Source organism: Pimephales promelas, chromosome 14 (assembly GCF_988280905.1).
Source record: "Pimephales promelas chromosome 14, fPimPro1.hap1.1, whole genome shotgun sequence".
Taxonomy (NCBI): Eukaryota; Metazoa; Chordata; class Actinopteri; order Cypriniformes; family Leuciscidae; genus Pimephales; species Pimephales promelas.
In genome coordinates this window covers 22089172-22105369 of record NC_142782.1, presented here as the reverse complement: position 1 = coordinate 22105369, position 16198 = coordinate 22089172, and the positions used below count along the sequence as shown (strand labels likewise).

The 16198-nt window shown below is 37.2% G+C and overlaps 1 protein-coding gene across 1 annotated transcript; it reads right to left on the bottom strand.

Annotated features, from left to right (window-relative positions):
* Nucleotides 1–6119: 6119 nt before the first annotated feature.
* Nucleotides 6120–13868, bottom strand: opn7c (opsin 7, group member c). The gene is made up of 7 exons (XM_039678607.2): nucleotides 13693–13868; nucleotides 12780–12867; nucleotides 10833–10995; nucleotides 9849–9976; nucleotides 8399–8537; nucleotides 8117–8312; nucleotides 6120–6830 (listed from the first exon to the last, which is right to left on the bottom strand). Exons 2-7 carry the CDS (start codon nucleotides 12865–12867, stop codon nucleotides 6345–6347), a joined length of 1200 nt encoding a protein of 399 aa, XP_039534541.2. The 5' UTR covers nucleotides 13693–13868; the 3' UTR covers nucleotides 6120–6344.
* Between the last annotated feature and the right edge of the window lie 2330 nt (nucleotides 13869–16198).

Here is a 16198-nt window from a genome sequence, read left to right as displayed (position 1 = left end):
TCCAAAGACATTAAGCTGTTAAATTATCATGACATCCATTTTATAACGACCAATACCAACCTGATTTATTGTTTTATTTTATTTTATTTTATTGCTAATCTATGTTAACAGGCTCAATAAGGTTACTCCTAGCTCGGTATTTTACATTTTACCATGTTTAAATCCATTCCATTATTCATCAGATATTTTTGAATCAGTTCTGGGAAAAAAACAGCAGATAAGAGATGTGAGAAAAGCATTCATGTATAAAAGATAAACATAAAATATTGTTTATTTCAAGCAGGAAATTGTGTTTATGTGGGTGTATGTGCTGAGGTATTATTAGCCTATCATGCATGTGAGATATAAGCATTACATCTGAAGGCATCAGCGGAGTGACTAAAGGCTGATTCATGAAACAGGAAGTCACACACACACTATTTGAGACATCCCCCATGGTTAATGGAGGAGGGGCTGCTACCTGCGTTCTCTCCTAATATGGAGAAAGACAGAATGAAACATAGGATTTCACCACAGAGAAAGGAGTGTTTAGACCATCACACCTCTCTGAGGAGCTAAATGTGATTTGGCATGCTGTAATGCACCACAAAGTGAAAATCTTTCCTGTAGTGAATGGTGAAAACCATGTCTGCATTAAAAGGGCCAGTACTCCATGGTTCCAGATGTCTGCTTTATAAACACTTTTCTCCAAGAGAAGATTCAGATATATTATGATAAGCATAAATCATTGGGGGCTTCGTTTACTACTCGCTGGGAAGGCCCTTTGCCTGAAGGAAATGTGAACCGTAATCCTTTCTGTACTCTTGGGATATATCTGGCCTGGGTCTGACAAAAAAAGGAAGGGAGTTGCAGAAACACACACAAATCTCCCCTTGTCTCTTTCTGCCATTCAGCTTATTCGGCCCCTCTTTGTGTTTTATATATCTCTTTTTTTTTTTTTTTGTCTCTGACCAATGTGTATGAATGAATACAATCCATTCATTCAATCAAATAAGATACAATAAAATAAGATTGATAAGACCATGAAGTGAAATTACTAGGCAGTAATGCAAATCTCAAATCCTTTAGGTGTCTAAAATCCAAAAACGTAACATTCGCTAGGTCATGGTAATATCTGTACTCTAGAGTGTTGACTCATGAAAGTGAAATCATTTTTTGACAATGACCTAGAAAAACAAGGTATCACAATTTAGCTAAGCCGCTGAGTTGGTGTGTGTGTGTTTATGTATTATACAGATTGCACAGCTCTCAGCTATGTAGCGCTATAGCAGTAATTGAGCATCATGCTAGTGCGAGCTGTTTGAGTCTGGTCTTTGGATGGTTGCCCAATCTCATAACAGTGCATTTTCTTTGTGTGAGAATAGAAACAGGAAGTCATGCAGAAAAAAAGAGGTTAACTTTTGGATAAAAAAGGAAATAGGCAAATATCCAACATAAATATGCATTGTTGTAAAATATTAAAGCATTATGTTTGACTAAAGTAGCAGATTATCTCAAATATCTATGCCAGAAAATGTATTTTTAATGTACTAGTACTACCTAAATCATACATACCATTTGTCTACATTCCAAAATGTATCAGACTGCAATTCAAGGCACAACGTAAAGAAATGTTGCATTCTTAACATTGCCACACAGGGCACTATCTGTCTGTCAACAAAGATTTTAAAAGAATGGTTGGGGGGGAGCATTAAGAATCATTTTTCACACATGAACTTGAACCTCTGAGTCCAGACCTCAAATTCACTGAAAGTATTTGGGATGTGCTGGAGGAGACTTTACAGAGTGCCTGACTCTTGCATTGTCAGTACAAGAACTTGAACAAAAAAAATGATGTAGGCTACCTCTTGATGGAAATAACATCACAACATTTATTTCTTTACTCTGTAAAGTCTACTCCAGCACAAAGACTTTCAATGAATTGAAGGTTTGGACTCAGAGGTGGCAGTTCATGTGTGAAAATGATTCCCTCCCAATTCTTTCACAATTTGAGCCTGACTCTTAACATTGTCATGAAATATGGCCATGATATGTCTTCCTACACGATTGTTTAAGAAATAAAACCAACACAATCCATCAATAGGTTTGGAGGAACTGTTGCCAAACTGATAACATGCTAGAAACATTATAATCACTGCAAAAATTATCCAAACATAGAGTCAAAACATTTTAATTCAAACAGCAACTTTATTTTGCCCGCACAGTGTATATATCTAAGTGAAGCGGCTTCTCGAAATGAGAAAAAAATGTAGGGAAGGATCGTTGTTCTTTGCTAATTGCTGTGATTTAATGTGAGTGAAATGTATTTGCTAACAAAATTAGGAAGCTAACAATTTTGCTATATGGATATATTTGCAGTTTTATAAACAAAAAAAAAATTAAACCACTATAACTGACAAATTAGCAGTAAATTAGGTGAAATGACTTGACGTCTATGACTTGATCGCAGGCCGTGCACTTATAGCAATGGGTGGTCATAGTGAAGCTGTGTTTGTGTCCGCAAGCTTCAGTGAGATGGGAGCTCTCCTAGCATTTGAGACAGACTGTCTAACTCAAGACAGTTTTACAGTTCTGCTGCTCTTTTTATTCTAGATCTTTCTTCAAAGCCTGCAGCTCACGCTTACTCCTTCAACGTCTCCTGCCAGGTCTTTGTTTGCCCCACTAAGGCCATTATAAGCACACACAGACACACCCACGCAGAAGGCAACAGGAAATTCAGATTTGGAGTCTGTAATAAAACAACTTCAAGGGAACATGAACAGGGATTTAGGCTCTATTTACAGCAGTGAGTCTTAAAACACATTAGGCTAAATAATGAATTAGCTAGTGCTGGTGCAGCTGGAGTTGTAAGACCTATTAATGACCCAGTGTGATGTTTGGCTATAAAACTCCCTGCAGTCGAGCCTGTGGTGGATGACTTTAGCTCAGCGCCTGAACTAATGCCATCCACCACAGGCTCGACTGCAGGGAGGCTCTATACATTTATCCTGGAATCAAACGCATACACGCACATAAACACAAACCGGATAATGACAGTACTAGTCCCAAAGGAGAATACACTGACAGGTCTGTGAGTATAGTACAATGAGATCAGCTGTTATATGAATTATTAATGAACACAAGACCAGTGAGACTATTGATGCCATCTAAGTGAGAAAAGGAGCAGCTTTCTGATGACATTTACTGGATTCATTCAGAAACAATAGACAGGTCTCAACAGACCTGGTCTGACAGCTGTCTATGTGAGTTTCAAAACACCAGTAGGCAACTACAACAAAACAATATAACTAAACAAAGAGAAAGTTGTATATCTACAGTTTTTGGCTTAACTTAACCCTTTGACATCATTTAATCCAAAAGCAAATTACTGCGCTTTCAATCTAAACTCAGTTTTGATTGGTCAATCGCACCAACCATATCAACGCTATCAGTCCACTCATCTAAATAAAACTGATGCATACAAACACAACTGGCGCCATCAATTAAATATAATAAAAATATCAAAATAAAGGGATTTTTGGAATCCCTCACTCCAGATAATGATCGTATTCCAGCTGAGCTGCAGCAATGGTAAGTTTTAGTCAATTTGTTTGTTGAATTATAATCACAAGAATGACATGGCCATTTTCTTCCACATCTTGAACCAAAATACACCTCATCAAAACTCAATGGCACTATAGGTTTTGAGACTAGTCAAGGCTGCTGGCTGGACCATTACCACATCTGTTCAGTGTGAGTTAAGGCAAAGAGAAAGAATGGGCAGTCAATAAACATGCTCAGCCAAATGCAAGGGCGATATCAACCAAAGACACGTATTTTGTCCCACCCTTAATCAGCCATGTCAGCCATGAATTCCCTGAAATGTATAAGCAAGGAAAATAGTACGAGAGAATCTTAACCTTAGACACAAATGCACTGAGACATAATTTGGCAGAAATGATGTAGTCTCATGATGTGCCTTGATAGTTTATCCTTGTTAATCTATTGGTGTGCTAGCTAGAAGACTTAGACATGGTGTAAATCATTTTAAAATGCATTATGTGTATTGATCCCTCTGGCTTTTCTGAGCTAAATTAAATAAGAACATTAAAGAAAGATAAATTAACAAACAGAAAGGCACTACAATGTAGTTACACAGGCTCTCTCTCTCTCTCTCTCTCTCTCTCTCTCTCTCTCTCTCTCTCTCTCTCTCTCTCTCTCTCTCTCTCTCTCTCTCTCTCTCTCTCTCTCTCTCTGTGTGTGTGTGTGGTTGTCAAGCTCCCTGCCAATCCGTCTCTACACGGCATCACTATCCAGCTAGATTCTTCCTCAATCACCCCATCAAGGTCGGTCAGAAATCTTGGAGTAATCTTTGATGATCAGTTCACCTTCACAGACCACATTACAAAGACAGCTTGATCATGCAGGTTTGCTATGCACAACATTAGGAAGATCAGGCCTTTCCTAACTGAGCATGCAACATAACTTCTCATCCAAGCCCTGGTCATTTCTAGGCTTAATTACTGCAATTACTTAATTACAGCTCTTCTGGCTGGACTTCCATCATGTGCAACTAAACCTCTACAAATAATCATCCAGAACGCTGAAGCTCATCTTGTCTTCAATGAGCCCAAAAGGGCCCACGTCCATCTCTCTGCACTGGCTACCACTCGGTGCTCGCATCAAGTTCAAAGTGTTGACACTTGCTTAGAGATTTACCACAGGCTCAGCTCCCCCCTACTTCCACTCACTACTACAAGTCTACATCCCTACCAGAAGCCTACGATCGGTCAATGAGTGACGGCTCGTGGTACCATCACAGAGAGCCTCAAAATCACTCTCCAGAACATTCTCATTCACAGTACCATGCTGGTGGAATGATCTGCCCACCCTCATCCAGAATGCAGAATCCCTAACTCACCTCTTCCGTGAGCACTTAACATAAAAAAAATAAATAGATAATTTTCCTTTAAATCCTTGCGTGTCTGGTTATGCTACTCCGAGCAATGTCTGAACTTCGTATTTTGAGCACTTCTTGTGTTGTTTTTGCCTCTTCACAATGTCAGTTGTAAGTCGTTTTGGATAAATGTGTGTGTGTGTGTTTACATTCACACCTAATAACAGTGGTGTAGGCCCTATTAAAGCTTTAAAAACTGGTCATAATTTCATTCTCCCCACTGAAACCTGCAGGCCCGTAAAAAATGTTTGCTTAAAATAATTAAAAAATTTAAAAAATGCTTAAATAATAGCGTGATTTTATCTATTGCATTGTATCTCTCTCAGTCAAGGCCCGAGGACAGAGCTAATTGAAAAAAATCCAGTGTACCTGGAACCTGGCAGTTTAGCCTGGATTTTTTCATGACAATTCTAAGCATTTACTGGTTGTTTAGGTGGACTAGTCAGAATTTGGAGTGATTTTCTTGACTTTGCATATAACTGGCAGTTCCCACATACAGATCTGTTAGAGGTTTGACGTAAATCTAAGTAAAGTCTGTCTCTTTTTGTGTGCTTTCTTTGAATATGGGGTGCCTCAAAGCTATTTCACTGAGCTGTTTACTGATTCCTTCTGTTTTTGGTGGGGTGTAGTGACCCCTATAGGTATATCATGCTCATTACACCATACTCTCAAGCTACAAAGCAGATAACTAAATTAAAAAGGTAGCCTACATTTGTTTGGGAGCACGATCATCCCATCATCCCATCAACCTCACCAACCACTGGCATTTTAGTTCAATTTCCATACAGACTAAAGACTTTTGTTATGAAATCGTGTGTGCCATTCAGCTGGAAGCAAACAAACTAGCCAACAAAATTTTGCTCGTTTGTGATTAAACTAAGAGAGATAGCCTAATACTGTGTGTAACGCATATGTGTAACGTGTGTAATTTTATCAATGCTTAGCAATGTAAACCAACCAGTTTTTCAGAAGATTTTCAGTTGTAATAGCCCTGTTCAGCCAGCAGATGACAGTCTTTGTTCATTCAATGAACTGACCTTGCTTTCTTACCGTAAACCCTGGATGAAACTGAAACCCATAGAGTCAGACTTGGTGAGTTCAACTTGAATTGTTTTTTAAATCGATAACACACTGAACCTACTCCACATCATTTATTTAACTTTACTCACACAATGATAAATTGTTTTTTTTTGGCTCGTTCAAGTAATGAAAGCTGGTCTCACAGAACACGTTTTACATTTAAAAACTGCATGTTGACTGCCATACCTGGCATTGGTGAAATATGCTTTCTACACTTGCTACAACTTGTTTTTGGGCATGTTTGGGCATCTTAGGACATCTACAATTTTTACACATCATCTTCTCCTTCCTTGCATTTCATGCATTTTCTTTCTTTCTTGAGTTTTTCTCACAGGAGGTCGTTTTGCATTCTGTCAGTCATATGTCTCACTGATATTTCACTCTGGATGATTCCCTCCAGAATCCGTACAGTTCTTTGCGGGCTTATTTGCTGAAAATGTGGCTCTGCTTCTGCATAGATATGACATGTCCCATAACTCTCTGCCTGGCCGCTGGAAAAGGGTGTGGAGATGGTGGCATCCTTGCATTGTTGAGAGCTCTGGGCCTTTATTTCTGGTGTAGGGCTGGCCTTACTATGGCTCACACACATCCTGTGGCGAATGTTTTGGGTATCCTGACTCAGGATTTTGCGAAAATTGGGTTTGAAGAGAAGATAAACCATAGGGTTGTAAATGGTGGAGGATTTGGCCAGGATAGCTGCCAGCGCAAAGGCGGTGGGTGGGACCGGCTCATTGGCACTGAACGCAGCCCACATGGCAACAACCGCATATGGGCTCCAAGCCGTAACGAAGCCAATACACACAGCCACTGAGAGCTAGAAGGAAACACACACATTCACTTAGTTCACATGCAATTAAATAGAATGATTTGTTTTTAAATATTTTAAGATCATATTTTGATCTCTGTAACCCATATTTTCTCTCACACACTACTTCAGGAAGAATGTAGCCTATTACGTTGATCAAAAGTGACAGTAAAAACATCTATAATGTTACAAAAGGATTATATTTCAAATAAATGCTGTTTTTTACTTTCTAATCCTCAAAGAATGCTAATAAATGTTTTTTTTTATAAAACATTGATTATAATGAAAAATGAGAATGATTTCTGAAGGATCATGTCACACTGAAAACTGGAGCAATGATGCTGAAAATTCAGCTTTGACCACAGAAATACATTACTTTAAAATACATTAAAATAATAATAATTCAAATTCAAATTGTAATAATATTTTTAATAATACACTATTACAGTTTTTACTGTATTTTCGATCAAATAAATTCAGGCTTAGTGAGAACTTCCTTCAAAAACATAAAAAAAAAATCCTACCCTAAACTTTTGAAAAGTAGTGTACATGCAATATGAACAGAACAAACAGTTATATTTCTTTGTTAATCAGCATTCTGCTTATATTATGTATTCCTGTTTATGACCAATATGGCTAAATGTGTGCAAATGTAAATGTGGCGAGAAGGACGAGGTCGAGTGACGTGAGAGCGACACGAGAATAATGAACGACACCTGTGAGACGAGGTCTGATTTTATGCTGTTTTTTGTTTCTGTTTTGTGTGGCCAGCAGTCGTCCGTGAGGGGCTTACACTTTCATTTTTGTATTTTTTTATTTATTTATTAAAATCGCTGAACATTCGTCGGTTCCCGCCTCCTTCATCCCATAACATCTGAACCCGTTACATTACCCATGTTTTGAGAGAGGATTTCTCAGCCTCTATATTCAACATTTAGCATCAGGATAATTACCAGGGCTTCAAGCATGACATCGTTTCGAAATTAGGCCGGGCCTGGGACAGCCAAAGGTACAGCCAGTCCTTGTCCAGAGGACAGAGGATTGTTAATCAGCATTACTTTTTGAGGGACATTAAGTACATACTTAGCAATAGTATCACGTTCCTGCTGTCTGCTCTACTGGGCAATAAAATACGATATATTTGCACAGTGAGACAGTGTGGACACCACACATGTTTTTGTGCACTTTTATTTAGTCACACCTTTTTTTTTTTTTGTTACATGAAGGTCACTATAGACATTAATAATAAAAAACGACAACAAACAAACCCATCAAATTCCATTAACCCTCTTTACCTTGACAATAAGAGTGTGTGCGTTGGTTTCTTTGGTTTTTGGCGATACATGCTTTTGAACGGCTTGGCGAGACCCCCTCACTCTGAGCAGGATGAAGGTGTAAGATAGGATGATGATGGTACAGGGGACAACGTAACAAAATATAAAAAGACTGATGATGTAAGACATAGCAAGGGCATCATGGGATGGAATGTACCTTGGAACATACAACATGGAAAAGGTATCATTATAAAATCAGTTTGCGTTAGTTGCATATTAATGCTAAAATATTTGGTCTCATACCAGTTTATGCAGCAGGCGGTTCCGTATGGTTCTGGTGCAAAACTTCCCCAGCGGACCAAAGGTCCCACAGCAAACACAGACGCATAGCACCAAACCCCAATAACCATCACACAAGCATGATTGGATGAGAACTTGTTACCTGGGGAAGACATGCAGAGGACTGCATGAATAAATATTTTTACAAAAAAAGGTGTGATTGGTCAAGGTGACTAATTGGTCAGGCTGTATGAATCTCCTTCATGACACCGGGTTGAACAGTAGGAATAATTTTAATTCCATATCCCACAGTAAAAGAAGGAAAAACTGACCCAGTGTTTCAAGCTCCAGCAATCCCTAAATGTGCTCATTAACTGTCCTTCGCTTCATTTGTTTTTATCACTTTGTCTCTCCTTTTGTCTCATTTCCCCTACATGTTCTCTTTTGTTCCACATGTTCCACTTTTTTATCTTTCTCATTTCATCTTCATCTTTATCTGTCTCTTTCCATTTGTTTTAAACTCAACCTGCATATTTAAGCCAGAGGGCCTTTTCATTTCACAGTGAACCGAATGTGACAGTTTTCAGAAACTTAAGACAGAACACAGCGCTAACAGTCCAAAACACTCAGACCTGATTCTGCTGTGTGAGATTAGACTTGATCCCAAAAACACACCAGCAAAAAAGAGAAGATCCAGCATTGTTGGTCACCAGTGTGAGGTCTGTTTTGCATGCTGGTTTTCTAGTCCTCAGCATGGGAAGCAGGAGTGCTGGTGGACCCAATCCACCAGCTCTAGAACAGCACTATACCAGCTCTAACCAGCATAAACCAGCCAGGACCAACATGGAATATATGCTGGATCTTTCATCAGGGACTTCACATTTTAGGATGACAATGCCATTTTGGACTGTGTTTATTGTTAAAGGATTAGTTCACCCCAAAATGAAAATTCTCACCCTCATGTTTTTCCAACTTTCATTCATCTTCCAAACTCAAATTAAGATATTTTTGATTAAATCTGAGAGCTGGATCACTCCTCCATGTAGGCTTCTAAGGGTTTGAAACTTGCCGGCCCAGAAAAGTTATTAAAGACATCTTTAAAATAGTCCAAGTGACTACAATGGCTCAATCTTAACAGAGAAGGAAATGACTGGTTGAATGAAGTTGTTATTTTTGTTTGTTTTTTGAACAAAAAGTATTCTCGTCGCTTGATAAACTTAAGATTGAGCCACTGTAGTACAATATATACAGTAAGTTTACGAAATAAAACATCTGTTATTACAGACTTTTAGCTCAGTGGAAAACTTTTTCAAGGATGTCTTAAGTTTTGTTTATGTTTTTGTCTTCACAGTTCACACATCTGTAAACATTTGAATATTTCATATTTAAAGTATTGCTTGGGTAAACAATACCACTTCATAATAGTCTAAATGTACAAATTAATTTAGTAAAAGGAAACAAAAGAGCAGCATACCGTAATTTGGGCAGCAGACTTTGAGGCAGCATACTGATGACAAAGCAGTCAGGTTTGTTAGGCTGCACAAGCCAAATAAAACCCCGCACACAGCATAGCACAGACATACCACCTCCCCAAACAACCATCTAGTGTGAAAAGAAAGAGAGAATTTTACTGTTTTTGCTCAACTCTGAAATAACTTTTATCTTTATTTGTACTTCAGAGTTATGATTACTTATCTGAAAAGTACATCAAACTGTTTTAGGCATTTGCAAAAAAAAAAAAAAAAAAAAAAAAGAAGTGAGAAATGAGAAAGCAGTGAAGCTTTGTACGGAGCCCAAAGTGACGTGGTGGTGGAAAAAAAATTAGGATGGGAGAATTTTTTTCCCCAAATCTTTTACGTTCCCTCACAAAACATTTGCGTTCCCTCTCAAAACTTCTGCGTTTCCTCGCAAAGATATTTGCATTCCCACACAAAAGTTTTGCGTTCCCGCGCAAAGATATTTGCATCCCCACGCAAAATCTGTTGACAGCTCGGACAGACACGTCCTGTTTAATGTTATATCTTTGCGAGGGAACACAAAAAAAATTCTCCCATCCTACTTTTTTTTTCTATGTCCCTTTTTTCTATGTTTCTATGTAACCAGCAGGGCTCCATAGCTTTGAAATCAAGAAAGTAGCAAGCTCCAAGCTAAGATTAGCACACTACATTAACATTAATTAAGGTAACAATATCTTTTGTATAACTATTTTTTTAACCTTTACCTGGCACCAAAAACACAACACCATTATAACCATTACCAACACCATTATAAAACAAATAGCAGCATTTACTTTATTTCACTTTGAAAAGACGAATGGGTTCAAAAGTTCAAATGAGTCATTGAATCGTTTATTTAACCAGTGCACTTTATGAAATTATTTTACATCTTACATCTTTGATATTTTACAATAATAAAAAAAACAAAAACATTTTTGGTAAACCATGAAGCAGGATCTCACCTGTGTGCTAGAGCAGATGGAATGGCCAGAGGAAACAGAGACAAGGTCATCCCTAGATCGCTCACAGACAAGTTTATGACAAAAAACTCTGCTGGCTTCAGAGATGACCTCTTACGGTAGGCTACAAACAACAGCATGCCATTTCCCAGAAGCGACAATACACCTGGTAGAGAAAGAGAGATCTATCCATCTGCTCATGTCTATTCATCTTTTCATCAAAGCTACTGAATTAGTAAAGCTGTATTGAAGATGTGCCACTGACAGTGTGACATCTCCATCCCATTCCTGATAAACCTGTCGCATAAAGACACTGTTTGATCCCAAAGCTTAGAAATGCTAAGCAAACCTTGTTGTCTGGTCTGTCTCAGGATGGTCAAGAATAACAATAAGGTCCTTGATTCTTTTAACAGACTGAAGTTAAATCAACCCAGCTTTAATAATCCACGCAATTTATCTGCTACATCGTATGTAAAGTTGTCGCTTCTTAAATGTCAAGCAGACAGGCCAGAACTAATCGCCCACATTCACACACATCACATCCATTCAACTGGTATGCCCATATTCACAGACAAGGCTTAAGCCTAAAATGTTTGAGCTGTCTAAACTGAAAGAAACTTGCACTAACATATCCTACATTTTTTTTTCTAAGGCACGTTAAAAAGCTACTTAAAAGTCTGAATTGAATTAAGGCCTTATATTAGCTTAAACTAAGCATTGCCTGTGAAACAAAGTCACAAAATGCCACAAAGTTCTTCCTGACTTATTTTTTAAACAGATTTTTCAAGAAACTGTACTTCATCAGAGATGTAGCTATCACTTCACTACATTCCAAACAATAATTTTTGACTGTATAATTAAATTCATTTCATTAAAACATATCGTTCCTCATTATTTCGAAGTAAATGCTTCAAGACACAAGTGCAAATTATTCTATTATATTCTTTTCAGTGATTTTTTTCAATGAACTACATTACGATTCTGAATAACGGGTTTATTTTGCGATAACGATCGTCAATTACACTACATGGCTAGAAAAGGACAACGCATTCTCACCCCAAGGCGTCACCTTTGACCATGCTTCAATATTTGACGTTTTAGGCGCCCTTTAGCGTCACTTACATGACGCGATCCTACGGCGTCATCTTACTGACGCTAAAGGAAAGCGTCAGTTAGAGGACGCGGTTAGGTTTAGGTGTGGGGTGGGGGTAGGGTACACGCGATCCTAGGGCGTCATCTAACTGACGCTAAAGGGCGCCTAAAGCGTCAGATATTGAAGCATGTCCAAATGCTTCCCAAGGCGTCAGTTAAGTGACGCCTTGGGGGTGAGAATGGGCTGAAAAGGGATAAATACATGGGCATAAAATATTCATTTAATATTATTAATGTTATCAATTGAATATGATATTAAATTAATTAATTATTAATTTAATTTAAATTAATTTATTAATTTTAAATAGAGTTTATTATGTGAGCAGACAGATTGTGTACAAGGGTACAAGAGACACAAAACTATAGAACATTAGGAAGCCGGGGACTATCATAGGCTTAAATATATTTCATTGCAGAATGCCATAATAACATTCATAAACGTAACCTGATATGCTTATGTCTCATTTTGATTTTTCAATTGCTTCATTGCTTCATAAATTAATGATAAATAAAGACAATCAAGTGTGAGCCACCCCAATCATTTCCCCAAACTAATTATAGACCCTATCTCAGGAAAGCATTTAAAAATATATTTGATCATCCTCAGGACAATTTGGCCTAGGTGGACACAGGCAAGGTAAGCGACACAAGAAGGTTAATGACAGCTGAATCATTTCAATTATTCATAAGAAATAAAGATATGCAAAGTCATTGAGGCATTATTTGATGTTCTACTCTGATTAAACTACATATGAAGATGTAGAGGATGCCAAAACATAATGGTGGTTGTGGACTCACAGAACACTGAATAAAGTGATCCCATGAGGATGTCGTGCTGTCTGGAGATTGTGGATACGAACAGGGCTGTTTCTGACACATTACCCATCTGTGGGGAAGAAAGAAAGAGAGCTGAAGCATGTGTCAGATTCAGTTCCAAACAGAACTTCAAATGCATCTCTCGTTTGTCAACATTTCAGTTTATCTGGTAGGCTAATTCACAGCCATTCACAGCCTATAATTTATGTTCTTAAATAGTGTGTGAACAATTAAAATGAATATCCAATATCAAACCATCCGCATTAACAGAAATCCTTAATAACATACACCAAAAGTGAAATAAAATGACAGTTTTCCTGTTTGGACAATACAATACAAAGATATTTACATTAAAAAAAAACATTTATCACCAAACCGTCAAATATTCTTTAGCAGCAAACTTTCAGGAACATTAAATAAAATCTCTTCATTCTGTTCCAGCTTCACCCATAACAATCACCATTGAAACTTGCCACAGAATAACGTGACCCCAGTTTGGTGATGCCTATTTTAGGCGGCTCTACACCATGTCAACTCAATCACAAACCAGTTTTAGGTAAGTTACTCTAAAAAAGTAATTAATTACTAGTCATCACTAATTAATCTTCAACAGTGTAATTAGATAAAAAGTTTTGCATCATTTATTACTAATTACTTTCTAAATCCCATATCGAACTCGACCAGTTGAACAAGGATAGACATGAAACTGCACTTTTAATTATTTCATATAAATATATTATAAAATTGCATAAATATTTGTTGAACTGACCAAAGTATTCAAAGGGAGACGGTTACATTAAAAGCATGAATAGATCCTTACTCAAGGGAAAAGTAAATGAATTGTAGTAATTAATTACTTAGTAATGCAGTACAACCAACACTGGACAGAACTTACCTTTCATGAGCGAGTTTGTGCTTGAATACCCACATGGAGTCCAGGTAGAATCCAAACTACAGCAAAACTCACAAATAGAATGATGGACAGTTCATTACTGAGAGATATGGAAGACATAAAAGAGGTGCGTCCCCAAATTCGGAGAGCTTGAGGTCTGGTGCTCTGCGCTGGAGGATCAGCAGGCGAATGGCAGTCAGTGTGCTTTGACAGTGAGCAAGACACAGTACTGAGGTCTGATGTCACTTAGAAAGCACACTCTCTGCTATACCGGCCCTTTTGTTTTTGCTCTTTCCCCTCCCCCTTCTCACACAAAAGGTTTTTGACCCTCTTCTGCATTCCCATTTTATGATTAGCCTCTCTCTCTAAATCTTTATCTTTCTAAATATCTCAATCTATTTCTTTACTTCATTGAAACAAACATTTTCCTCACACTTACCCCTCTCATTTGTCTGATTGTTTGGAAATTGTATTTTATAATTTTTGGAAATTGATTTTAGGTTCCATACTGTAAAAAATGGTGTGTAATGTCATTTTTATCCAGTCATCCACTAATTTGGCTATTTTGTTTTTTTCTTTCTGTTGCTTTTCATATTAGAACATTCGTGATGAATATATATTTTTTTTTCTGGCCTAAGGCTTTTCAGAATTATTCTGCATCAACCTGCTGCTGAACACCAAGATTTTTCCATTTCTGTGAAAAATACACAACATCATCTGCTGCCATGTCATTTGTTAACTCAAAGCCAGGCAGCATAATTGTCAAACTTTTCTTGATAATTGTGTCAATGCTCCACTCCTTTCATTTTTCATTTCATCTCCTCTTTTTGGGTGTGCATTTTTCATAACTTTTTGGTGTCCTCATGAGCAAGGTATCTTCTCTTAATGAGAACTACCTTGTATCTTTAAAGGGATAGTTCACTTTGAAATTCATTTTTGATATGTTTTAGCTTACCTCAAGGGCATCCAAGATTTGTTTCCGCAGTATTTTCAATTTTGATATTTTTAGATCAAACCATTGTTGTCAATCAGTCATATGGAGATTTATGGAGCCCACCTCAAAGAGCATGCACAGAGAAGTCCAAATTAAATATTACTGACTAAAATTTCTACATTTTTAAAACCATTTTAAAAAACTATCAAATTAACTAAAGCATAGAAATATAAAAAAAATTACAATTGCAACAAAACCGAAAAGAACTAATTTATTGTTAGTATTTAATTTCACCTAACATGTCTGAGCCGAACAGCATTACTGAAACTGAATGTTTATGCGACTGTGAGAGCAACTGTGGCCTGTGGCCTCTGCATGTCTGTGCACATTTTTTTCCCCTGCTACTACACCTTTTAAATTTATCCTCAAAGTCAGTGGGTGAAAATAAGGTATCCCACTGTAACTGCAGGGTACAGACCGACTGCATGAAGACGAGAATAGCAGAAAGCAAAGATGGGCCGATGGATTGAGGGCAGGGGGTGGGGGGGCTGGAGAATGAGATGATATGGCAAGCAATGTTGCTTCAGGGTGATAGAGCAAAGTTTGTTCATCTGACTCAGCAGCAGCACCCAATTTTGGGAGGTCTACACACATGATCCCATACACATTAAAAATTTATATTTTACAGTTTGTGAATATTACCCAATATTTCCCTGTAATTTATTGTATGTATATATCTATATATATCTATCTATATATATATATATATATACACAGTGTGTCTGTGTGTATATATATACAGTGTGTCTGTGTGTGTGTATATATATATATATATATATACACAGTGTGTCTGTGTGTGTGTTTGTGTGTGATTAATCTCATATATATATATATATATATATATATATATATATATATACAGTATATGTATATATATATATATATATATATATATATATATATATACATACATACATAAACTGATGTGGTATTGTCAATAAATATACAACATACTTTTTATAATATAAATATATCAAATATATTTCTCTTTTACAACTAAATTTAAGATGTTGAATACAGTATTATATTCTATAACATTTAATTATAAATATTTATAATAAATATTAATATTTATGTTTTACTGAAATTATAATGGAATTCATGACCCTTCATTAGATTTAATTCTGAGGCTAGTTTGGTTAAGTCATCCTGAAAACTGTCTTTTGTTTACGGGAAAAAGGAAACAACGTGATGTTACAGTCCCGTCACATGATCAGCCAGAACAAAACAGCTATCCCCTCAACTGAAAACCATTTGAAATAAGTGGGCTTTTTGGCAACATGTTAGGCCAGCTGGTGAGCACCGCCATCATGTCACAGGGAAAATGGATTTTGTTTACACACACAAGCACACACACACACACACACACACACACACACACACACTTTGTCCACATTTCTCAAGTACAGTGCCATCCACCTCATCTATTACTGTTATTTCATTCTGGCACCTGTTGGGAACATCCAAGAGATGATCAGCTCCACAGACTTTAAAATAGCATATACTCTCGAGTAC

Bases quoted from the DNA above. Each gene is read 5' to 3' on its own strand.
- opn7c (XM_039678607.2), bottom strand. From the start codon at position 12,867: ATGGGTAATGTGTCAGAAACAGCCCTGTTCGTATCCACAATCTCCAGA. The intron at 9,977-10,832 runs GTGAGATCCTGC...TTTTCACACTAG, and splicing joins CCATCTGCTCTAGCACACAG to ATGGTTGTTTGGGGAGGTGG. The intron at 6,831-8,116 runs GTAAAGAGGGTT...GTTTCCTTCTAG, and splicing joins CACACACTCTTATTGTCAAG to CTCTCAGTGGCTGTGTGTAT.